The 23,796-nt window shown below is 55.3% G+C and overlaps 10 protein-coding genes across 10 annotated transcripts; 3 read left to right on the plus strand and 7 right to left on the minus strand.

Moving 5' to 3' along the window:
• Positions 1-8,002: 8,002 nt before the first annotated feature.
• On the minus strand, positions 8,003-9,645 carry trm5 (tRNA (guanine(37)-N1)-methyltransferase; the record flags this gene model as incomplete). Its single annotated transcript, XM_037316205.1, has 6 exons — positions 8,003-8,521; positions 8,574-8,992; positions 9,040-9,117; positions 9,168-9,269; positions 9,325-9,583; positions 9,640-9,645. The coding sequence occupies 6 exons, from the start codon at positions 9,643-9,645 to the stop codon at positions 8,003-8,005; spliced, it is 1,383 nt and encodes a 460-aa protein (XP_037184756.1).
• Positions 9,646-10,095: 450 nt separating this feature from the next.
• Positions 10,096-11,176, plus strand: ALKBH2-2 (DNA oxidative demethylase ALKBH2; the record flags this gene model as incomplete). Its single annotated transcript, XM_037316206.1, has 3 exons — positions 10,096-10,176; positions 10,224-10,486; positions 10,540-11,176. 3 exons carry the CDS (start codon positions 10,096-10,098, stop codon positions 11,174-11,176), a joined length of 981 nt encoding a protein of 326 aa, XP_037184757.1.
• Positions 11,177-11,212: 36 nt separating this feature from the next.
• On the minus strand, positions 11,213-12,325 carry NUS1 (Dehydrodolichyl diphosphate synthase complex subunit NUS1; the record flags this gene model as incomplete). Its single annotated transcript, XM_037316207.1, has 3 exons — positions 11,213-11,703; positions 11,753-12,161; positions 12,230-12,325. The coding sequence occupies 3 exons, from the start codon at positions 12,323-12,325 to the stop codon at positions 11,213-11,215; spliced, it is 996 nt and encodes a 331-aa protein (XP_037184754.1).
• An 844-nt stretch (positions 12,326-13,169) lies between these two features.
• CGCA056_v000947 (uncharacterized protein) lies at positions 13,170-14,013 on the minus strand (the record flags this gene model as incomplete). The annotated part of the gene is made up of 2 exons (XM_037316208.1): positions 13,170-13,868; positions 13,921-14,013. 2 exons carry the CDS (start codon positions 14,011-14,013, stop codon positions 13,170-13,172), a joined length of 792 nt encoding a protein of 263 aa, XP_037184755.1.
• Positions 14,014-14,891: 878 nt separating this feature from the next.
• Positions 14,892-15,477, minus strand: CGCA056_v000948 (uncharacterized protein; the record flags this gene model as incomplete). Its single annotated transcript, XM_037316209.1, has 3 exons — positions 14,892-15,034; positions 15,176-15,270; positions 15,326-15,477. The coding sequence occupies 3 exons, from the start codon at positions 15,475-15,477 to the stop codon at positions 14,892-14,894; spliced, it is 390 nt and encodes a 129-aa protein (XP_037184752.1).
• A 781-nt stretch (positions 15,478-16,258) lies between these two features.
• Positions 16,259-16,820, plus strand: CGCA056_v000949 (uncharacterized protein; the record flags this gene model as incomplete). The annotated part of the gene is made up of 2 exons (XM_037316210.1): positions 16,259-16,435; positions 16,494-16,820. 2 exons carry the CDS (start codon positions 16,259-16,261, stop codon positions 16,818-16,820), a joined length of 504 nt encoding a protein of 167 aa, XP_037184753.1.
• Positions 16,821-17,601: 781 nt separating this feature from the next.
• On the minus strand, positions 17,602-19,170 carry CGCA056_v000950 (Uncharacterized protein; the record flags this gene model as incomplete). The annotated part of the gene is made up of 2 exons (XM_037316211.1): positions 17,602-18,222; positions 18,568-19,170. The coding sequence occupies 2 exons, from the start codon at positions 19,168-19,170 to the stop codon at positions 17,602-17,604; spliced, it is 1,224 nt and encodes a 407-aa protein (XP_037185731.1).
• Positions 19,171-19,487: 317 nt separating this feature from the next.
• CGCA056_v000951 (uncharacterized protein) lies at positions 19,488-20,767 on the minus strand (the record flags this gene model as incomplete). Its single annotated transcript, XM_037316212.1, has 2 exons — positions 19,488-20,495; positions 20,549-20,767. The coding sequence occupies 2 exons, from the start codon at positions 20,765-20,767 to the stop codon at positions 19,488-19,490; spliced, it is 1,227 nt and encodes a 408-aa protein (XP_037185730.1).
• An 812-nt stretch (positions 20,768-21,579) lies between these two features.
• lsm8 (U6 snRNA-associated Sm-like protein LSm8) lies at positions 21,580-22,016 on the plus strand (the record flags this gene model as incomplete). The annotated part of the gene is made up of 3 exons (XM_037316213.1): positions 21,580-21,607; positions 21,676-21,752; positions 21,822-22,016. The coding sequence occupies 3 exons, from the start codon at positions 21,580-21,582 to the stop codon at positions 22,014-22,016; spliced, it is 300 nt and encodes a 99-aa protein (XP_037185733.1).
• Positions 22,017-22,329: 313 nt separating this feature from the next.
• On the minus strand, positions 22,330-23,785 carry CGCA056_v000953 (Uncharacterized protein; the record flags this gene model as incomplete). Its single annotated transcript, XM_037316214.1, has 4 exons — positions 22,330-23,321; positions 23,371-23,540; positions 23,588-23,690; positions 23,746-23,785. 4 exons carry the CDS (start codon positions 23,783-23,785, stop codon positions 22,330-22,332), a joined length of 1,305 nt encoding a protein of 434 aa, XP_037185732.1.
• Positions 23,786-23,796: the final 11 nt, after the last annotated feature.

Raw genomic sequence — 23,796 nt, forward strand, 5'->3', positions numbered from 1 at the left:
GCTGGACAAGAGTGGGCTTGACTTTCCACCGCCCTGATGCCCTACCGCAAAGTTCACTCCGCCAAAACCTTCTTGTGGGAGGGTGCCATGCGGGAATCAGGACCCTGATCGGCGCGTTGTAGCTGCCACTTTTCAGGCTTTCAAGGCTTTTCAGTGGAGATGGACAGTCGGAGAGTCCAAACTTCATCCGAGCCAAACGCTGTAATTTGGACAGACAGGGTTTACGCTCGCTGAAGACGGAATATGTCCGCCGATGCTCCCGTTTGCTATCAAGCAGACACTGGACTTCATACTTCTCCAGAGAGATGACTGAGCGCTTCGGCGAGACTTTAGCGAGGATTTGGCGATGACTTGCGCACACGTTCCATGATATCGGAAGACATCCCGGCTTAATGTTCACGGTCTTGACCCAGTCCACCAAAGCTGAGCAACAGCAGTCATGAGGTATTGACGGTTAACGAGCCAGACAACTGAGCAAGAAGCCGTGGCCGTTGGTTTCCTTGGTGTGTTGCCCGGAATACCCAAATGAGCCATTCCGCACAGACGCCCAAGAGGTCTTCACGTCACTGTTCCATCATTAGACATGGCCATCGTCTTATCATGGATGCCGCGCCGGATGCTCGCATGCAACTGAGGAATCGCAAATTGTACCGTACTGGAGGGATTCTGTCCAAAGGCAGGGGCCTGCTTCGTTCACCTGGCCGAGACGATAATATGCAGAGGCTAATGTAGCTATGTCCCAGGTGTTCTGCAGCCCGTCGCCGCCAACGGTCTCGTCGAGTGGTTTGTCGTTTTAACGGGCACACATACGCTCCCAGAGATCGTGGGTCTACTTTATGATCAGTCACATTGAGGCACTTTCGATCATTTTGGGTCGACGCCTAGCCAGTTGTAAACGCGACGCAACATCGCAGTGGCCCTGGTCAATTCAACAAGGATGCCACACCTGCCACCTTGTCGGGGAAAGCCTCCAGCATCCAGACTCGACGAATCTGCAACAGGGGTCCGTTGATGTGGGTGGGCAAAACCCCCACTCTATGCTCCTTGCGCCTACGCTGATGCCGCCATATACAACTCAAGTAGACGAACACCGAAAGCAATGGTACTGGTTTGGTTGATCAGTTCTTCACGCCACGTACCTGTGGCCGTCATTGATCAACCGGCCGACGCGGCTTATAGACAGGGTCTTGGTACGGTGGAGTTCCGCCGCTTGGGAAAACTTCACGATATCTCTCGTAGTCACTCCCTCGCAGAACCAACAACTGACTAAACAAAGCCCTGCGAGTTACCATCTGCAGGCTGTTGCAATAGGACGACGGTGTGGACCTCGGCGACCTTCGGCTTCTTACGCGCGCAAGTGGATCGGCCTGCTGTCTAGAGCCTTGTTGCCTCACTCGTTTTCAGCAACATATCCGCTCAGTGCCGCAGGCATGCGGCAACTCCGTGTGCAGACATGCTTCGAGACCCTAGGCTTCCAAGCGGCCTGGATGCATTATCACGACGATCTCGAAGCTCCAGGACCAACCCCCCACGGAGACACGACGATCAGATAGGTCTTGCGACACGCCGAAGACGCGAGGAGGGCAACCCCTTGGACGCGCAACATCGTATTGAGCCTCAACTTCCTGTTCAGGGGCCAGTCCCCGGTTGTCATTTGACCTTTGTGTAGCCGCCTATGACCTTGGAACTCTATCGTCGCATCGAAAGTGGCTTTCGAAACCCGTCGACGATACCGCTCCCATACAAGGAAACCCTATCGCGCAGCAATTGCATGCAATTCCTACGCCTCGCAGCCACAGTACCTGCGGAGCGGCCTCCGCGTTCAAATCCCTTCGAGTCGCGTTGAGCTGGGGCTGATCTGCGCTCCCGCCTTTCCCCGACTGCACTCTGCACGCCAGCCCCGGAAAAGATCCTGGTTGTCGGCGAATTCTTGACGAACACATAACAGGTTCTAAACAACGTTCTGCCTGCTGCTCGTTGCGCCCTCTGGAAATAGCCGAGCTCTCAGTCGCTAATACAAGATTCGGTCATGTCAGATTGATAAGGCAAATCGGCGGCAGCAAGAGGATGTCCGGAACAACCTTGTTCGCATCATCTCCGTCATCACAGCTGGCGCTGACTTCATTATACTGCGTGTCCATAGCATTCTTGTTATTTGCACTCGTCAGAGAGTGGCCGTCCAGTGATGGATTTCACTGACACATTTTGACGTTGAAGAGGTCAAATTGACATCTGCAAGAGTAAGATGGTAGTTTCAACGCAGAGGGCCGTCTTCGCAACGTTGTACACTCCAGTTCAAGCCAAAGCAAAGATCAGACTACTCATAACGCTGATGGCAAATTCTTTCGTCAGCTTGATCCAACCCAAGCATTACATTGGTTATGGAAAGCCACTGAAGAGGCGATGGATATCCAGCGACGAGCCAGTTCAAAGCCGTTGAGCCGATGGAAGCTCGGTAACGTCGGCCGTTGTGTACGGGATCAGCCCGTGCATCGAACGGGAGAGAAGCCGTATGGGTGCCGGCGATGCACCGTTACGTCGAGGGCCCTGCGGAAGAGTCCACAGCCGACTGTTTCCGCCGAATTAAACATTCTCGGCGCTGAGCAAACCGTCAGACAAACACGGTGGCATTGGCAAAAGTGTCTGACCGGAAAGCTGAAAATGCTTCCCCGCCTTTCGAGTTCAGCTCAGTTGCGGTGCGGTCTGGAACCCAGCGGCTCAAATCTGGAACTTCACCCCTCAGGCTGTGCGCCGTATTCGTATGCAGATCCTTTCCCCGTTCCTGCCCGTCTCATTTTCGAACGCCTGTGTGGCATTCGTCCGTCACACCCAGAGGTTGGCCCGAGCAGTACCGATCGATGGATGTGTCTTTCCCCAGACGTTGGGGTGCAGTGTTTGAGCCTCTAATTGAACTGTCGATTTCTGGGGTTGGCACGGTCAAAACAGGGCTTCCCTGTGCTGATATCGCGCGGGGTTTCGAGAACGACGACCCAAAGCTGCCCGCCACGTTCCCGCGAAGCTTTGAACTCTTGCGGAAACAAAAGGAATGCAGCTTTTGAAGAACGCGGGGGGAAGGTTTGTCATACACCTTCGATGAGGCTCATCCTTCAGCTACAGAAGTAAGATGTGAACTCTATGCATTTGACGTCTTCCATCTCCTCGGACTTGGCTGGGGAACGCGGGGCAGCAGCAGCTACTGTCTCACTTGGCCGCGCGGTTGAATGCAAAGAGTGCATACACGCCCTAATGTCCGAACGAGCTGCCTTTCGGAGATCTTGATTGAGGCTCATTCAGGGGGCTGGGTCTGGGGCTGGGGCAAGCAAGAGCATCGACATCGATGATGGGGAATCCTTTAACTGCTGCAATCATGAGCATAGACCAAACCTGACTGCGTAGTGCCTGGACGTCATGGCCCTGCCAAGGTCTTGACCCCACGCCACTCGAGACATCGGCATCGAGCAGACGAAGTTCGGCTTCTCAAGCCAGTCTCGACTATCAAATTGTCCAAACATTGACGGACAGAGTTTTGCTAGAAAATCACCCGGGATTATCACCTCCATGGCCGGACGCCCCTTTTCTGGTCGCCTCCAGCTCATTTCCATCTCTTCATCGCGGTTGAACAAGGGCTAGCCAGGCACGGGCGGCCGGCCGGAAGACCGGGAGGTCGGGAGCTATGGGTGTGTGACAAGAGAGGGTGTGCGAGAGAGTTGTGTTGGGCCTTCTGTGACAATCACGTCTTGACGACAGGTGTGTGTCTGTGTCGCGAGGTACGGAGCTGCTGTATTGCCCATACGCGGTGGTGCGTACTAGGAAGTATTGCCGTACACGCGCACGCGGCAAAGGGCCATTGCGATTGCGCAGTATGGGTAGTGCTTACACCGGGGAACCGGGGAGGGTTACCGGTGAAATGCCGGGAAAAGACGCGACAGCTCGGTTGAAAGCGGCTCGTTCGGACTCTCACTCTCACTCTCACTCTCATTCTTGCTCGTCATTAGGCAATCGTCTCGTCTCGAGGCTCCGGCGCCTGGCGCAGGGTGCGGCATAAACGAGTGGAGCAACGTCATTCACAGCTTGGGGCGCTTGGTGTTTAACGCAGGACGGAGCATTTTTGGGAAAGCAGCGAATTATTTGGGGCGTTTTGAATTATGCGAGGCGTTCTAGACCTCGATTACTCACGCAATCACCGGAGGAGCCCCGAGAGGCTAAGGTAAGGAGGGTGTGAGGTAAGAGCAGCCAGTGGGCGCCCAGAGGCTGTCGGTTCTTGGAAGGGGATTATCATTATCAGGCGAAAGGGGGGAGGAAACCAGGAAAAAGAAAAGGACCCGGGGGCGGTTTGGGAAGCGTTCTCAGCATGCCGTTCTTGTCGGATATCACGACCAACCATGGTCCGACTAGCCAACACTTGTTTCTTCCGAGTGGGCAAAACATTTTACCTGGATGGCCGTGGGCGGCTGCTTGGAGTCACGAAGGTGGTCCGAAGCCGAGGCGCGGCCTATGAGCGGCCGAGGAACGACGAATTTGGCCACAACGGAGTCGAGTGCAACATCACTGCCTTCGCAGCTGCGCCGCGGCATAGCGTGCGTGAGGTGCCTAGAATCTTGAAGCGGCCGCCGCCCCGTCGCCAGTGTGTCCGAAGGTATTCCCGGCGAGCGGGCGGCGGCTCTTTAGGGGGAGGTGGGAGAAAAACCAACGCCGCCCCCAGCGCGCTCCCAAGCCTCTCCCCGTTTGCGGAGCTGGGAGGTCCTGAGGTTTAGGCGCTGGCGACGGAGTTTTTCGCGGTGGTACGGCGGTCGAATTCGATACGGGGGCCCCGGTTTTTCCTCCTCAGACTCTTTTTTGCTTTATTTTTGTCCACCGCGGTAGGAGGACGAGGAGGACTACGGATAAGGGCTGTTGCCGAATGGTTCGCCTCCGTTTACTAACGCAGACAGAGGATGTCGCCGCGAACGTGGATAGCTGCGTTTTAGTCGGTTCAACCACGCGTAGCGACCAGCGCCCGTTTTCTATGATGTGCAGCTAACTAAGAGCCAGGGGGGAGGGCCCCGTTTTTGGTGGTGGGGTGCTGTTGGTTCGTGATTGTTCAGTGTTGTACCTTGAGCCAGCGGAGTGGCGCCGCGCCATTGCTGGTTCTGTCTTACACGAACGCGGCATCTTGGCCGAGCATTCAACTACGAAAGAGTCAGGAGATGTCGAATCATCTTTTCGGTGGTGTTGAGGTTTGAGAAGTGAGTTAGTACGTTCACGTTGTTTTTTTCTTTTCCGTGTTCTTTGCACGTGTGATCTACGGTTATGTCTTGTGGCGGGAGGGGAGCAGCTCTCGGGGATTATTTCCCCTGTAGAAAAGTGTGCCTGGTGGTCTGAGATTTTCTGTTACGATTTGACAATGTTGATCGATCGGGGATATCTTTTCTCGGATGTGAGTAGTCTGTGGAGCAACTGACTGGTGGTGATCTGGGACCTGGAACTTGTAGACGGAGGGGTTGTGGTAATTGACAGAATCCTCACCAACAAGGTGGGTATACCAGATAGAAGGCGAATTCAGCCCGTTTACGCACGTCATTACCTATCGCTTCCCGAGGTGGCAGGGCGTCTACTGGTTTGTCCCTCTCTGTATGCCCGTTGTTGTGTAATGGCGGCGACTATGCAAGCAGTCAGCCTCGTGGAGCCGTGTTACGTGGAACCTGGCTTCTTCATCTTCTGGTTGTTGGAGAAGAGGTGTGTTGAGGAGGCGAGGAGGGGCGTGTTGTTGAGGCGGTTCATCCGTCTTTTTCGTCCTGGGCGTTGTTGCAGAGCTGGGGTTTAGATGTGGAGATGTGTGCAGATAATGTTGCGTTTACCTAAAGGAATACCGGTTGCGTATTGTTATTGTAATAGGTATTCCGATACGGCGCAGTTGCGTAGTTTCTCTGGTTGCATCTATCTCCTTGTCTGTGACATTGGGACCCTCTTCAGAGCGGCATATGTCGTGCATGACGGGGACATGGGATGGGGATACGCGAAATCTGATATTGGGAATTGGAACGAGAGATTCTACGGGGGCCACAGTTATGGATTTGTGGTGTGTTTGAGAGGAAATGATCGTCTTGGTGCATCTTTTGCATGGTAAGCTGTCAGCACGTTGATGCTCGTAAGGTATTGCTGGTGACATGTGGGTGGGATTTTGATGTCAGGCCTGGCGCGGGTCGGGTTGGTTTCCGGGGTTCCCCCGGGGGGCAGGGAAGGAAGGGTGGTATTGACGGAGACGAGGAGATACGGGGTTTGGGTTGGGTGGGTGGTCTGAGATGGGGATGTGACGGATTTTGGATATGGAGATGTGAGAGGCGATGGGTTGACGGGAGCGTGTGCGTGTTAGTTAGCTGAGTGGTGTTGCGAGGTTGCGTGATTGTTATCCATCACCTAGCTGGCGTAGATGCGAAAGGGACCTGTGACACGACGAGAGAGTTACCCAGAGCGATGGACCAGTCGCGGGGAAAGCTGTGAATATGGGCGGCATGGATTTTTGACAGGTCTCACGGTTCAGGGATGGAGGCGTGGAATGGGTGGAACGGGACGGATTCTGTGTGTGTGTGTGTGTGTGTTGCATGTTGGATGGGGGGCAGCGGCGGTTGTTCTAGCCCCGCTTGACCGGAGTAGAGGCCGTTCGAATTGGTGGTGTGTACATGTCATGATGCAGTCTGCCTCTTCAGGGCCAAGGGACTTTGGTGCGCTGCCCATTTATTCTTCGCTGTCGAAGCCGTGGCTTGCATCAAGAGCGCCGTGTGAGTGGTAGAAGTGCAGATTGCGAGATTCTGGGAAGCGGGGGAAGGGGGAGGGGACGTTGGCGAACGATGCAGACGGGGCGTCGGAGGGAGGGAGGTAAGGAGGGTTGCACGGCGTGAGAGGTGTTGATGGATCAGATTTGCAGAGGCTCTTTCTTGGTGTTCCGTGAAGTCGCGAGGCATTGGGATTTCGTTGATGCTACTACATGTGGTGGAGGCCTGGACCTGTACAAGGCATCGTCGTTTAGGGACGCGCCGCTGCGGAGCTGCCGCGCCCGGGGATAGAGGGGATGGATGGATGGATGGGGGTTTCTTATCACATGCAAAAACATTGCTGTCTCCCGTACCTCCCCGGTCAAGATTAATCTATCACTTATCCTGTATGTAAGAAGGAAGTGGTGGTGGAGGTGGAGGCGGGCAGCAGGAGGGAGCCGCATATGCGGGAGAATGGATGGATGGATTGGATGCACGTCGTCTTGCTTGGGTATAGAACAGGCTTGTTATTGACAGTGTGCGATTGGGGGCTTGGCTGGTTGGTTCGCGAGGCTGCGGCGGCCCAGAACGACCTCCCCTCCTTCGCCTGGCGGGGAGGGGGTGGATGGGACGCCTCGATGCTTCTTGTCTCCTTACGTGCGTCTCTCTTGTCTCTGTCTTCTTTTCTGATTGATTGGCCTGCCTCAATGTATGGTCCCCGTCACCAATCCGTCAGGGTATCATCAGCACGTTATCTCTGCAGTCCGAACCAACCCACTTCTACACCAAGACCTCGCACCCACTACCTGGCCCCCGCTCAGCTGCAAGGCGGCCGATCAGGCGAGTTCTGACACGTACCTACGCGGTACTCGAGGTGAAATGAAGGAGGTTGGCAGCGGTAGTTGAAACGATGCGGACGGGGGCGTGATTGATGGCGGGCGGGTTATTGTTCTTTTTGGTGTTTTGTGAAAGAGATGCCGCGCGGGCTTGTACACCGGCTGCACGGTGAGCGAAGCGGCGCGGGTTCTGGAACGGCCGGGGGCGAGTTCTCGGTCAGGAACGGAGGTGGTGGGTGGTGTTGCGGCCAGCATGGCGTGAGGAGGGAGGATGAAGTGGTTGATGGAGGTATTGCCGCGGAGGACGGACGGATGGAGTTTTGGGCGCCGTGTCGGGTTGGGAGTGGTGGCCTTTCTTTTTCTGTTCATTTCGTAATTGTGGCTTCACTCGTCCTCCTCAAGACCGGGTTGAAGTCAGGCGTTTTGGGGGGAAGCTCAGCTGTCCGTGGCGAAGGCGACTTCAGGGGGGATGCGGAAGCTGGCGCAGAACATGCGCTTCTTGGGCGCGACGTCGCGGACGTCGTAGATTGTCATCTCGCCCTGCTTGTCCGCGTCGCCGAGCTTGAAGCGGACGCCGAGCTCCTGGTGGACGCGGTCGAGGATGTCGTTCAGGGGCACCTCGTCGTCGGACTTGAGGGCGAAGCAGTGGACGTGGACCATGGGCAGCTTGGTCGACGTATGCGGCTCGAAGAGCTTCTCGTGGCCCGCGTAGATGCCCTTGTAGTGGTGGACGAAGGTGTAGGCGGAGGCGGGCAGGTTCATGACGAAGTGGGAGATTGTCGGCGGGACGGGTATGCGTTTTGGCTCGGGGGGAGGGTTTTGGGGTTTGCTTCTGGACTGTTTGGGTTTGATGATGGCGGCGTCGCCGCGGGTTGAGGCGGCGTAGACCTCGTGGACTGCCTCTTGGATGAACTTGCGGCCGTCCATGTTGTAGGGTCGAACGTATTGTGATACCTGAGGCGTTGGTTAGTTGAGATACGTCGTATAGGATGTTTGGGAGACGGACCTTGTTCTTCTCGACGGCGGCAGTGAGATACTTGAAGCTCTCGGGGTTCATGTCGTTGGCGAAGACAAAGACACCCTTCTTTCCCGCCGGTACAGCGAAAGGTCCGATGCCAGCCATTACATCGGCGACGACCTCGCCCGGTTGGAACATCTTGATGAGTCTGGTGTGTTCGGGCTCGAGCTTGCTGTTCCAGTAGACCTTGGAGTAGTCGAACTGGAAGACGCAGTCGTTCTCCTTGACCTCGACGTTCATGTCGTCAGGTCCACTAAGGACTTCATAGCCGAAGGTCCTGAACTCGGACTCGTCGCCGACGTTGTCGACTTTGTTGATGACGGTGCGGATTTTGGGGTTCTTGTCGAGGATGACCTCGGCGATGATCTTGTTGTAGGGGAGGTACCGGTCCCGGAGGTTGAGATGGGCTGGTGTGGTAAGTAGATGCACCTCATGTGAGTCTCGTGAAACTTACCAACGTGTCCGGCGGTGTTGAAACCCACGGGAATTTCGACGTGAAGTTCTTCAGGGAGGATGGAGGTCATCACGTCGACTTCATCATGAGTCAGCCCGCATCCCAATCAACACACAATCTTCACTCACGATAGCTCCAGTAATCGTAGTCGAGCTGCAACTCATACGGAATGACATACAGCTCGCCGCTCTTGATGCCCTCCTGGAAGACAGGGCCCCATGTCGTCGGTGCTGGTCGGCCGTGTTAGTCACACCCCTCACTCACAACTTCATCAGGGGGAAATACCATCATGCTTCACACCTGGACGCAACAGCAGGCACTTCAGACCAGTATTTACAGGGTCAGGGCGGCAAGAGTCCAAACGGTCCAGATCTAGAAGCTCCTTGGACTTTTCAAGCTGCTTGCGGTACTTTGAGATGTTGCGGTTGTCCTTGACAGTCGCCGCCGCAAGCTTCACCGTTTTGGAGAAGAGCGAGCGGTCCAGAGACGTCGCCGCGCGGGCAAGAGGCACCCGGAAGCTTATCATCTCGTCAGAGTCAGGGGTCTATCTAGGTATTAGTCCTTCCGTTCGAGCAGCGACCGTGCAAGAGCGTTACTTACTGCCATTTTGATGAGTCGATGGAGGGGGGACGATCATGGAGGGGCAAGGCTGAGGAAAATTCCGTTTAGGGCTGAGGGACGGGGGTCCTTGTCGCGTGTGGCGCATGTGGCGCAGACACGAGGCTGTCCTCGAATCTGGGCGCGCTTTGTGGCCCGAGCGTCAGAGCGTGATGTCACTGAAGCTCCACGATGTAAGCGTCATTGATGATTGGACGAGAGGCATCAAGGGATGGGATAGCTTCTGTCGACTCAACTCTATCCACGAGACTGTATTGATGCTAAGTCACTTGCTCAATATTATTCGTTGGAATTTGAGCAAGAATCCAGCGGTATGGTTGTTTCCGTTTGAAGGAAGTTTGTTCTTGCGCATACATGTGGCGACGACTCAACGGTCCCCGGCGAAACCGAACCTTCTTTTCACTTACACACCACCAATCACCGTCCACCTCGCAAACCATGTCGAAGAAGAGAACGTTGGACGCGTTCTTCGCGCCGAGTGCGAAAAAGACGCGAAAGGAGGATGAGACTGTGGAGGCTGTATGTGTTCTCAACCTGTGATGTTGCAGAGGCTAACGGACTGCCAGGTTGGAAAGTCAACTCATCCGAACTATCCTTGCCCCATTTCGGAGCTAGCGCCTAGTATTAGCAAAGAGCTCTCATCTCTGCCAGCACGTCTGGGTAGGGAAATCAACGACCAGCCGGACCTTGACTTGCTCTACTTCGAGCCATACGTCCCGTCATATCTAGCAAAGGATCTCTTTGAGTTCCTCCGAGCAGAGCTGCCTTTCTACCGGGTTGAGTACGATATCAACAGGGGTGGCATCAAAACTCATATTCGCACGCCAAGGTAGGTACTCGTGTTCAACAACTCGTCTCGAAAGCCTTTTGACATGTTGCCAGGTGGACAACGGTCTTTGGCCTCGACGACACAGCACGCTTCGACGAAGATGGCTCAGTCGTAGACGTCAACTCCAGATTCAAGGTCGAGGACAAGCGCTACCAAAGGTATCCGCCTCGGCCGATTCCCAAGTGTCTCGATGACCTCCGCCGTTCTACCGAGGCAGCGACCGACTGCAAGTTCAACTTCTGCCTGGTCAACTACTACGCCTCGGGGACAGACAGCATCTCGTTCCACAGCGATGACGAGAGATTCTTGGGCCCAGACCCGGCAATTGCTTCCTTCTCTCTCGGCGCAAGGCGAGACTTTCTCATGAAGCACAAGCCCATCCCCCCGGACCCGGAGAACCCTGACAGGCCAGCACCGAAGCAGCTCAAGTTGACCCTAGGAAGCGGCGACATGATTCTCATGCGTGGGCGGACGCAGTCCAACTGGCTGCACTCGATCCCCAAGCGGACCGGGAAGAACGCGGAAGACGGCGGGAGGATCAACATCACTTTCAGACGAGCAATGGTGAAGGATGGAACTGAGAATTACTATAACTACAACGTCGGGACCGGGCCGGTCTATTGGTGGGACAAAACGATGCGGGAAATGCGGGTATCTTCCGCCAGCGGCCAGCTCAAAGAAAAGCCATGAGAACTCTAATCGGGTATATGTGCGCAATGCCATTGCTTATTTGCCTTTGCGAAACTGTGCGCTTGCGAAGTTGCGGAGCGCCCTCAAGAAGACCTGGTAACCGACGCCCTGGTTGTCGGGCAGGCAGAAAATCTCAGTGAGGCGGATGGGCCAGGGAGGATAACCGTCGAGGTCGACATAGGGACCAAAGTGGATGAGCAGATCAGGCTCGGGCATGATGCCCTCGGACAGTTCGGCGTCGATGAGGTCGATGCTGATATCGCGGGGGTGGATCTTGCCCCTTTGGGACATCTCGGCGAGAGTGCGGGTGAGGTCGACCATGGACTCGCGGCCGTCCTCGGCGGAGATGAAGAGGACCTTGAGGTGGCGCGGGTCGACGCTGGCGAAGTCACCGTGGGCCGGGGACTTGAGGATTTCGTCGGCGTGAGGCATGGCTACAGTGAGAGAAGGCTGGTGTCGACCAAAGTAGGCGCGAGACTTTTGGATGATGGCCTGCTGGACGTGAGGCAGGTAGCGCTTGAGGAGGCCTTGGAAGGAGTTAGTCGCCGTCGCATAAAAGTAGCAAGGAATACGCACCTGTACGCTCGTACACTGTCAAGACGGGGATCTTGGCGCAAACGCACCAGACAGCAATCTCAGCCGCCTCGCCAACCAGTCTCTCCAGCTCAGCTCCATGTCTGCCGCCCTCTTCCATCTTCAGAATCACGCTGAGGTGCTTGGGCTTCTTCTTCAGCCCCACGACGTCGCGCTCAATGTACTCTGGTGTCCGGTGGTGGTAGAACATGACGGAGGAGACATGATAGCACACCAGGTGCCATGCCTGTCGTATCCTAATGTACAGAGAGAATATGGCGTGGATGACGGTGTAAATGAATAGGTGAAGCTTCTGACGAAGTGCGCGTCGCAGACCAAACCGGCCGCGACGAGGAACATCTCCCTCTCGCCATTGCTGTCTCGTGTCTTCTTCGGGTGTCGGCAGGTAGTTCTAGATGCGCAAAGCGTCAGCTGATGGTCCCCGCGAGGAGCTCCGGAAAGGACAGCTTTTCCACGTACGTCGATGATTTTCCTACGGTTCTCCTCGCTGATGACTCCGTTTTGGTATTTATCGTCGGTCCTGTAGGCCCTGCGATCTCTCGCGTTGAGCGCCATCTTGGAAGGAGGTTGGGTTCTCGGCGGCGCGGTCAGTCAACAGGTGCGGTGTCGGCGGCGTGTGGAAGCTGCAGGTGGGATGACGGGCGTAAATCTGTTGAGGGAGAGAGAAAAGTCGAGGTGCGTTCGGCCGGCGCAGGAGTCCGCGATGCGCTGATATCAGGCGTATATGTGGTCACTCTGGGGTCGTACGCGGCGTGTATGCGCAGTTTACCGTTCGCTCTTGGCGGGAGGATGACGACGTCTCGGGGCGAGGAAACTTGTTGAAACTGGCTAAGTAGTTCTTGTCGGCAGGTCCACGGCAGCTGCCATGGATTTCCAGATGTACACGGTAATACGACATTGGTTGGGCTGGTGGATTCCTAGTGGATGCTGCGCCGCTACGTCCAGCAAAGCTCCCTGTGGCTGAGGGCTCAGCTGAGCTGTGCTGTCCCGATCTTGCACTTTTGGTGGGCTCCGGCCAGGGAGATTGGCGGCCGGAGATACGTACCCGACCTGCCCTGCATTTGACCATCTTAGCCACCCGCTGGCAGCCGAGGGCACGGGCTCCACCCGCGACAAATTGGGCAGACTTTCGGGGCGCTCGACCTGACATGTCACGGCATCCCCGTCCGGGCCATCGGTTCTCCTGCCAAGGTTCAATTTGACTTCCGTCAGTCACGTTGCTTGTGGTCTCATCGATGATGGAGCAAGTTATCTTCGAATTCTCATAACTCACGGTCTACCTGAATCGTAGTCTGTTTCGCTGCCAATTCTCGTGTCGTCTCAAGAGCTCATTCGTTGCCATTTCATTCGTCTTATGGGAACCAAGGCCTCCTAGGATGTCATCACATCGACATCATCCTCACTGGGCCGCCTTCTTTCCCATCAAGCAGTCAATCTCCTTTCCACCATTCGAGCAGCCAGGGACGTTGTAGTGCACTCCCTCGTATCCCTCGTCGTCCGAGTAGGAAACCGGAGTCATGGTTCCAAAGTCGTACTGGAAATCGAGTCTGTATCCCTCCTCCGTCAGAAGCATCTCGGTCTTTTCCTTCTCCTTGTTCACGTCGCGGTCCAAGCGGCCCGTCTTGTCGATGATCTCTCCATTCGTGGCCTCCATGGCGCCCAGAGCAGTCATGCGGGGGAAGGCTTGCTTGAGGCGGGCTTCCTCGCCCCGGGGCTGGTCGCGGCGCAGCTGCCACTCCTGGGCGCCGTACTTGGCTGCGGTCTCAACCCAGGTCTCGCTAGTCTTCTCGTGCTGGTTCATGGCCTTCTCAAACTTGTTGAACTGACTTTTGATGACGCCCTCCTCGCTGTCGTGGGGGACGATCCAATCAGCATTAGCAAAGATGGAGTACACCAGCTTCTTGAGGCCGCTCTCGTAGTTGTCCTCGGATCCGTTGCGCAGCTTGCCGTAGATGGCAACCCACTTCAGCAGAGCACTCATGAGGCTGCTGTCAAGGCCGAAGCTCTTGGGGCACTCGCTGAGGATGACCGACACGCGCTGGATGAGAACACCGGTCAGACCGGGAAGGGACTCTCGCTTGTGGTGCTTCTTCCAGTCCTGTAGACATGAAATTAGTAAAGCGCATAATGATACGATTGCGGCGACTCACGAAGAACTCATCAACTGCCTTGTTCGCCTGAAAGAGGCTGAGCTGCTTCTTCAACATCAGAAGACTGATGTTTGGGTGATCGCCACCTGCCATTTCATTGTTGAGATTGCGTTACCGCACCACAAAACTTCTGTGAGGCAGGATAGATGTTGTGAGTGGAAGGTGAGAAAAATAAGAGGAATGTGATAGAAGGAGTAATTGAAACAGGCTTAGAGCGTGGTTTGTGAAGAAGGGGCCTGACTGTCAGAGGCAGTGAGACTTTTTGTTGTGAAAAAGGGAAGTTTATTGACGCGGCAACTCGGGCTTGCCTTTGAATACCTTTTTTTGAGGCAGGTAAGGTCAGTAGGTAGTTCAAAAACAAGACGAGTGCGGAAGCTTGAAGGCGGAAGGAGAGAGCAAAGCTGTCTTGGGCGGGTCCAGGTTTACGCACTACCTTAGAGCAATATGAAAGGAAAGAGTAAGAAGGAGTTGTGAGGTAGTTGTCAAAGGAGGCAAGAAGCAGCCGAGGCAGTCCAGGGAGATGGGGACAGTTTGTTCCTTCCACTCCGTTAGGTATTTAGAGGAGTTTTGCTGGCCAGGCAGTATCAACTCTGCATATGATCCGTATCCTACATCTTTCCTATACTCCCTTTGATAGTCGCCGTCGTCGTCCATCGTCGTCCATCGTCGTCCATCGTCGTCCATCGTCGTCGTCCCTCGTCGTCGTCCCTCGTCGTCGTTATTATCGCTATCCCTATCGTCCTCTACTATTCTCATCCTCGTCTAAGTATTGAGTATAAGATACTACGATATAGTTATAAGGAACACTGCCCACATACCGATCCCTGCGAGGTCGAATTGAGTCGCATTCTCAAATCTCCCCATTTTAGGCAGTAATCAGGATCCTAGCCGTTGCTGACGGTGACGTCGCCAGACCGGCAGGCGAAGGCGTACATGGCGACGACCGATAGAATTCGTGACACAGCAACGTCCTAAGATGTCGTGCCATTCTCCAAGGCGTGCTCTATCATCTTCTCTGCCATCATCTTGACGAGCCCTGCTTTGATCCACTGTCGCTGCTGCTTCTCCTCGGTTGTCAGAAGCCCCTCTAACGAGAGACCGTCCATGAGAGAGCCTTTAATATGTTAGCATCTCCTGGCAATGAGAGCGTTGGAACACCTGCTGATTCGCAATCGATATGTTTCTGATAATTGAAACGACGGGTGACGAAAGGTGAGATTACGGAGCACTACTCCAGATGCATGCTTATAATAACGATAGGATATTTTCTCGTCGTCTCGTTTCTCCATAAAGTCGTACATAGTCGCAAAGAACATCAGGACATCCTCTGCAGTGGGGACCGTTTCGACGCTGGACACGAAGGGTCAATGGAATGACGGTGCCAAGCAAATGTGCAAGTACTCACCGCTCAGGAAATGCATCACTCATAAATGATTGAAAACGGTAGTCCCAGAGAGACCGTGTTTCAGCAACTCCTGGCTTCAGAGAGGTTGAGGGAGAGAGTTCGGTTAAGCGCTTTCGCGCACGTTCGAGAATGGTGGACATGTTCTGCTTCATGGCGTTGCGAGACGCTGCAGCTTTGGGGTGGTTCATGCCTGCCGTTCTAGGGGTTGTGATCTGAGTTCCACGGAGAAGCCGAGAATAGGTTCTATGAGACTGTCCGACGAGAGCCACCAAGAGATTTGTTGAGAAGAGGTTGAGAACGACTTCAAAAGATCCCTTCCTCTCAGATAGAATCAGACTGCCATAAGACTGTCAGGCGTCCTCCCTTGGGAACCGTGGTGTCTACTGTTCAACTCAACTGAATGGACGGAATGTAGGAGTGAAGGAGACAAATTTTGCATTCGGGTAGGACCTGTTATAGATATACTCGAAAAAGTTTACCGACATCATTCCGAAGGAAGTTGCGAAGGAGGGCAGGTGCACCTGAGCTGGGAAGGAAGCAACGGCTTCACTGGGAAGGCGCGAGTAAGTGCGTCAGCAGAGGTCCTTCCTACGAATACAAACCCCCCGGCTTCCAAAATAAAACGTGAAAGAAGAGCAACACGGTGGAACAGACGATATTGTGGGTTCATCGAATAATTCCAGGAAGCAGCTTATACATGCCCTCACCCTTCCCTTTCCCTTGCGTTCACTCTTCTACATATTTAATTTCGGAACCTCCACGGCATGCAAGGCAGCGCAAACTTTCGGCATTTGCTCACGCTTCGAAAATCAGAAAACTTTCCTATTCCTGACACAGAAAGACGCCCCAAGAGAATATGTCGGCTGACCGGAAGTTCCCTCGTTTCCTACATATACCTACTGAATTGCGCGTTGCAGTCCTGGGGACGGTACGATGCAAAATGTGGCGAGGGCCAGCCGACAACTACGCGAGGATGTGCTGCACATTCGTTGGCGAAAGTTGGTTCTTGGAGGAGAACCGAAGGACCTGGAGAAGCAAATTGACATCTTCCTCAACGCACCGCAGCCGAGTGGCCGCATGAGAAGGACCTTGAGCTCGATTGCCGACTCTGTTCGGTCAGTCACTTGTTGCTCTCGCATTCCTTTCATATCAGCTAACGGAAATGCAGTTGCATCACCATCCGCGTCGCCAAAGCACCGAAATGACTTGGGAGCGCCATGAAAGTGCGTGGAGATGTGATGTGCCAAGCGCGTTGCCTACCAAGATTATCAGGCTGCTCATGGAAATGAGAAGGCTCGACAAGATGTATCTCGACATTATCAACTTCGACCCCTCCCAAAACGTGAAGTTTCAAAGCCAGCTGTCCAAGAACATGTTCTCTACCTCCTTGCGTACCCTATGGATACAAGCAGATGACCAAATTGTTGCGCGGATCTTGGGCGTGCTGCAGAAGAATACCCTCGAGGCCTTCGGCACGTCTGGACTGCAGACCTAACGCGAGCTCCATGGAATGTTGTCGCGGCAAAAGGTTCTCAGTTCGATTCATTTAGGGCCGACCCTTCTACAAGGGGACGTCCTCGCAATTCTCCAAACCGCCCGGCTTCGAAGCATGTCCCAACGGCTCACGAGAATCAGCATTGGAGTAGGGGCAGCTTCATGTAGGTTGCCAGGCAAAAATATGTGAATATATTTTAATGTTATTCTAGACTACGTCATCTTTGGTGACGCCCTTCCTGCGAAGACGTGCATACTTCTCCAGCTCTTCGCGCTAGAATGTGCGAGAGCGACTTCATGTCAAAGCATCTTGACGTGCCCTCCTCCCTTCACCAACAACGATCACCCACCACAGCAAAGGTTAACCCAAATCATCGCCGTAGCTGTCATAGCAAGTGGTTGCCGCGTGTCTATGTACGAGACCGAGCCGAGAGCAGACTCGGAAGAGTATGAGATGAACATCTGACGGCGCTCAGGGCAATGGCATTTGCACTTGGATGGTTTTCTTGCTCGCGGATTCGATCTGGCTAGAGCAGACGCTGGCCACGCTCAGCTAACTAGCAGTGGTCTCGTGATAAAGGACCTGGCAAAGGAAATGAAGCTGCGACCATGACCCGGAGAGCTTCAACAAGGGTAGCGGGTGCTGTCCGGCACGTCGTATACAACAGCCAGCCTGCTATGGGAGATTTCCCTCGAAGGAAGTTTCATCCTCATCACCGTGTCGTATGCTCTCCATGCGTCGCGTGTAGCGTTCCCAAACCTGCCATTAGGTCGTTACTGCTTCATGGTACGCTGCCCGCCTGCCACTTATCCAACAAGCCGACATTCCATTCCTTGAAAACTCGCTCACTCGGCGGAAGTAGCTCGGTGCTGCTCCGCAGAACCTCCGCTGCTCGAGAAATATCCGCCATGGGAAGATTCACCTCCTGCACGTCCGACGTCATGGTCTCCAGCATCGCGTCCGCCTCATGCTGGGGTATCTCCCGATACAACAGCTTGATAGCAACCCGCTTGCCCTCGCGCCCGGAGGAGGCATACGCAATGTTACTGTTCAGAATCCACAGGTGCAATGAAGGCGACGAATCATCACTGCCGCTGTTCGCGGTCTGGGGCGACGAGAACGTCGGCACCACCACCGACTTGGACGAGCCGGACCGCGACAGGGTTGCCGTCAGCGACGCAGCGAGACAGTCGGAGCTGCTGGGCGGGGCGCTCCCGACAGCTGTCCGGCATGACACTTGCCACTTGAAGAGAAGGACGGACGAGATGGCGACGTTGAAGAAGCCGACGTGGCTCTTGCAGCCGGAGCAGAAAACGTAGAGCATCCGCGGTGGAGGGTCCGCTTCGCCAGCCAAGACTGCTGAGCTGGTTTCTGAGCCGGCTTCGTAAGAGGAGCAAGAGAACTGCACAAAGGAGAGGTAAGCAAAGGAGATGGTAGAAGCAAGAGAACGCGAAACGGTGCATGTCCCTCTTGGTAATCCCGAGGCTTCCACGGCTCTGGAAGTCCCCAGTGAAAAGAAGAGGGTGTCTTCTTCCAAACCCGCCGAACCCATCCGCGAACAGAGGTTTCAGCAAGCCGGAAGCCTGCCGGGGCAGGAACGACGGAATCGATCTCGGGGCGGAGTATCGGTGACCACATCACTGAGCGGCAGAGATGCCGATATGGCCTCCTTCTTAATGCCCCGTTCAGACATGTCACTGGAGAACTTCATGGTGAACAGAGGACGAAAGCAGAGTAATTCACTTACCACGAGTCCCGAGCAGTCGGCTTCAGTAAACAGAAGAGACGTAAGGTCAACCAGACCCACGCCGTTCTGCGCCGCGATGCTCGAGTTGGCGCCGTAGCCACGCTTGGCAAGGTGCTCAGGTTCGTGATCGTGCTCATGATCCGTCGGCTTGTGGCAGTGCCAAAAGTCCATCATCTCAGCCCAGTTCTCGCTCGGCAGGTCCCTCCACTCCTTCGCCGTGCCCTCCGGGACTACCGTCGCTGCGCAGCCCCTGCAAGCCACCGCCGACTCCGGCAGCAGATCGGTTGCCGTCCACGGGACGGGCTCGTCCATCGGCCCGCGTGCCAGCGGCGCCGATGCGTCAGACAGAGGCAGGCGCCATGAGAGGACGAGAGAGCCCGGGTGCGGTGCGGGGAGGACGCCGTTCCTGGGCGCGACGACGTTGCCTGGGAGGGAGAACGGCGTTTGTGTGCCTGCGTGTGCAATGTGCAACTTTGAACCATCTGGCGAGACGGTGCCCTGCGTGCTTCTTTCGGCAGGCGAGGGCAGGGTCACTGCGACGGAGAGCTGGCGGATGTTTGCCAGGAGCTCCGCGTAGATGACCGGCGCGTCCTGGGAAGGCATTGTGGCGAGCTTGGTTTGTCGGGGGCAGCAAGATTTTGAAGCTACGCGCTTTGGGTGAGTTCAGATTTAAGCTGGGTGAGGCCCGCGTCGGTGGAGTTTGGACGAAGACGCGCCTGGAGATGCCACAGCTCAGCGCACCTACCCCCGAAGCTTGAGCACTACTTGCTGAGGTGAGGTCCCGCCGTTCTTGCACATTGAAAACATTATAAACTACACAAGGTATCTTTGTTACAACCCGTAATCCCGTCGCCGCTGATAAGCTTTCAAAAAATAGAACACGAAAGAGAAGGAAACCTGGTATCATCAAACATCAAAAACTAGGTCTCTGGGCGCCGTAACGTCCTGAGATTTGGTGGCCACTGGTGAAGCTCATACGCCGGAGCTGGGGTATTTCCCTGCTCGTCCACCGGTTGAAGGGGCGGATTGCGAATCCCTCTGAGATGAGCCAACTCAATGGGCCCTTCCACAATCTCAGGCTCTCTTCCTTCCTGGCTGACTATTCTCCCTTCATTAGGGTCGACTCTGGAATATGGCGGTAATTCATCATCGACAGCAGCATTGGGATCAACCTCCCGATGGACCGCCGGTTCGTCGAGTCTCCGCAGACGATACGCGGCCACTTCTCCACGCGCGCCCGCCCTCCTTGCCCGCTCAATCTCGTCCTCGGGCTCTGGTGGATACAGTTCCGGCCGTTGCAGTCGGTGCCAGATCAACACCGCCCCGACGTAGGCGAGGCATCCAAGCATGTGGCTGACGAAGGCGCACCACGTCAGGGCTGCGAATGACGACCCAACCGCATGGTACGGAAACACGTCGTCGAATTCGTCCAGGGCCGCTTTCGCTTTGTGCGCTGCTGCTGTTGTGATGCCTGAAGCGACGAGCAAGGCGAACAGTGCGAGAACTTGCGCAGTCGTCATTACGCGGTAGTGGGATGCGTTGAGAGCGTAGTGATGCCTCTTGGAGATGATCTGGAAGATCCAAGTGCCCATGTTGATTGCTAGGTAAATTCCGTAGGACGCCAGCGCATCCCGCGTCGAGGTGACAACGTCGGCTGTCGCAAACTCTGCTGGCGATGGTCCCACGAAGCGGCCTTCTGGGTCCGTTATTGGACCGGCTTCCACATTGTCCTGCTCCCCCAGCCTGTCTTCGACGTCTTGAATGATACTCTGCAGATCGAAAGCACTGCCGGGCGTTCTGTGTACGCAACCCGCGAGCGCATAGCTGCTGTCGACATATGCCTCCTTGAAGCAGCAGCTACTCAGGAACCAAGTAAAAACAAAAGTGCTCTGGCGCTGGCTCTCGGTCCGGCGATATACCGCTGACCACTTTTTCCTCCACGTCAGTGACATGCGCGTTGTGCCGAACAGTGTATACTGACTGTTACGAGATGTATGTCTTCGCTGTTGACTGTCCCACCAACCTGATTGGCATTGTGAACCCAACCACCGACGCAAAGAGGTATGATGAGTGCTATTGCAACAGCGTCGAAGAAGAAAGCAGCCCATATACACCGCCGCCTAATCCTCCTCTCGTCCTGCTTCGAGAAGATGAATTTCTGGGCGGCGGGTGCTGCATCCTCATCGGCGTGCGCGTCCATCTCCAAAGGATGAGGCGGTGTGTCTGTCCAGACTCACTCGTAGTCCTGAAAAATCAGTAAAGCTCAGAGAGCCACACATACGATCATAATCGTTCAACATGCCCAAGGGAGCCAGACAGAGACGCCCGGCCCTGGACGCGTGTACAACGAACGAGGTGCAAGGCTGGGAGGAGAAGCGCTCTGCGTCGTTGGTCGTCTCGCCCGGGGTCTGGATTGCGCGCCCTTCGACGGCCGCTTCAGTGTATTCGGGCAAGCGGCACAGCAGACGATGCGACTCGCTGGTGCAGCTTCCATTTTGGGCAGCCTAGCCGTCAGCTCTGATAAGTCGGCAATAAAGATCTGCTATTCCCACCACTTGGTGGCTTGCCTCGATTACATTTCATCAAGACTGGGCAAATCTTGGTTTCTTGGAGGCCAAGAATATCTTTGGCATAGAGACCAAGGAATGCCAAGTCAATGCAAACACCTTGAAGTGCAGAGTCTTTGAACATGACAGTTGAAGGAAAGTGCAGCAGGAACAGCAAGACGCACAGACCAGTTCACTGGGTGACAGAAGCTCCCCAGTGGCCGTGCTCTCCTCTTCCCAAACAGGACTAGTGTGGGAGCTCCTAGGTCCCTCTCAGATTTCCGAATTTCACCAAGCGGCATCAAAGTCCAACGTTTAGATACAACAAGAGCAGCTGAGCGAGACCCGAATTCCAAAGGTCCCACGACGAATACCCCAAACGTCGTGCTATCGTCTCTTTGTAGCTCCATCTTAGCCAGAAGTAACGCCTATTCCCGAGTCCAACCATCGAATCCAGACCGCAATCATGGCGACACTCGGAGGCTACTTGAACAGTATGTCACGATCTTCTACTACACCTCTCAGGCCACGTTCCTACATTTGCTAACGTACTCGGAAACAGAGAAGGTGCTCATTGTCACAGTCGACTCGAGAATCCTCGTCGGCAACCTCGAGGCCGCAGACCAAAACACAAACCTCGTAAGGCACTCTCGTTCCCCGGCGCTCGCTCTCTCCTCCAGCAGTCGGCTAACCAAGTCATGCGCCCAGGTCCTCAGCAATGCCCAAGAGCGCGTGATCCAGACCCCCGAGAGCGGCGAGCCCTCCGTCGAAGTCCCCCTCGGCCTCTACCTCGTGCGCGGCGACAACGTCTGCACCGTCGGCCTCGTAGACGAGCAACTAGACGAGAGCATCAACTGGACTGAGGTCAAGGGATCCGCCATTGGAGGAACGAAGCACGTATAGACAGGCGAAAACTACGACGAAGGGGCAGCATGTCATCGGAGTCGAAAAGCAGGGATTGGTTTTCTTTTATTTAATTGCGAGCGGGATACCCGAGTATTGGGAAGATACGAGCCTGCCAGATGGAGGCGCGCAAGACACACAAAATCACGGCGTTGAATGTTTTCTGGGTTGGTAGAGAATGAACATTTGGGTTCCTAAGGGGTATGCGCCTGCCTTTTTCTATCCAATCTCCATGCCAGTCTCAATGCTGTTGTGCTGACACCGAAACGAGAAGCCCCCGAAGACAGTCAGGGGTCGTCGCATTCTATACATTTCAACCAAAGATCCTCTTCATCAGATCATGCGCGAACAGCTTCTCGCCGGGAGACTCGACCATCCTGTTGATCCTGTTGCCTCTGCTGTGGCTGAGCCAACCGCCGCAGTCGCCCGGCACCTCGGCCAGGGTAAGGACGTCGACGCCATCGCCGGTGGAGTCGCTTTCGAGGGCCGCCTCGGTGTACTTGGCTCTGACTCTGCGGTCAATGATGTGCATTCCGCGCGTCCACTGGCCAGAGGTTTCGATACGGATGTCCTCAGGCTCCGCGACGGGCTTCCACTTAGGGTCGGACTGTGTAATGAGGTACCAGACGGTGAGAGGGTCGTGCAGGGAGAGGCCGGGCTCCTCGCCGTTGCCCTCCATAGACTCAACCTTCTCAAAGGTCTTGGACATGAAGTGGTCAACCCATTGACCAAGAGGGCTGCCTGCTTCGACAACGGGCTTGATTCGCTCGTTGAAGAAGTTCTTGTTGAGCAGGTGGGGCGTCGTGATGTCGAGGGGGAAGAGGGTCAGCTTGAGCTGCTTGGACAGCTTGGCCGGGTAAGGCGGGAGAGATGACTTCTCCTTCGAGATGGGAGGCATGGTTGAGCGGGGGTTGGGGGAGGTCAGGGCGAAGACTCGGGCCGCCGCGACGGTATCCGCAAAAGTGTTGAATTCACCAACGGGGGTGATGTTTCCCTCAACATGGACGGCACCGCCCATGACGCACAGCTCCTTCACACGGAGGAAGGTCTCGGGGTCCTCGGCAGCGGCGAGGGCGACGTTCGTCATGGGGCCAACGACGCAAATGGAGATGGTGTTGGGAGGGTTCTCCTTCAGGATGCGCAGAATCTCCTTGTGAGCGACCTGCTTGGCTGGTGTGAAGTACTGGTTGAAGGGGGACGGGTCGTGGTCAACGTCCTTCTCTGTGTGGAAGAGTGCCTTCCATCTGTCGTCGGGGGTGAGGTGGGGATGCTTCTCATGGACGCCGTGCAGACCATCGAGGCCATCTTTGTTCGTTAGTGTTTGACATAGCATTTGGTACGCGGTGTTCCTCACGGAAGTAGTCGGCTGCCAGCTCATCATCCTCAAGAGGATGTTCTGCCCCGACAGCAACAATAGGCTTATAAGCCCTCAACGACTCAAAACCCTCGGGCTTGCCGTTCTCCTTGCGCCAGGCCAACTCCTTTTCCAGAACATGGAACAGCGCAACCGCGTTGCGTAGGCAGCTGAGAATCGTCAATACCGAGAAGTCGATGAACACCGGGATGCATACCTCTGAAGAGGCACGTTGCCGTATGTGACTGAAATCATCATGACCTCCAACTCCTCAGGGGAGGCCGCGAGGGCCAAGAGCATGGCGAGAACATCATCGATACCTAATTTGAAATTCAGCCTCGCTGTACGTCTTGATCTTGCGTTGGGTATTCTCACCAGGGTCGGTATCGATGATCACACGGTTCTTAGGGGCCATGGCTAGGGATG

The sequence above is a fragment of the Colletotrichum aenigma genome (assembly GCF_013390185.1).
Source record: "Colletotrichum aenigma strain Cg56 chromosome Unknown KSG_Cg56_contig01, whole genome shotgun sequence".
In the NCBI taxonomy this organism is placed as follows: Eukaryota; Fungi; Ascomycota; class Sordariomycetes; order Glomerellales; family Glomerellaceae; genus Colletotrichum; species Colletotrichum aenigma.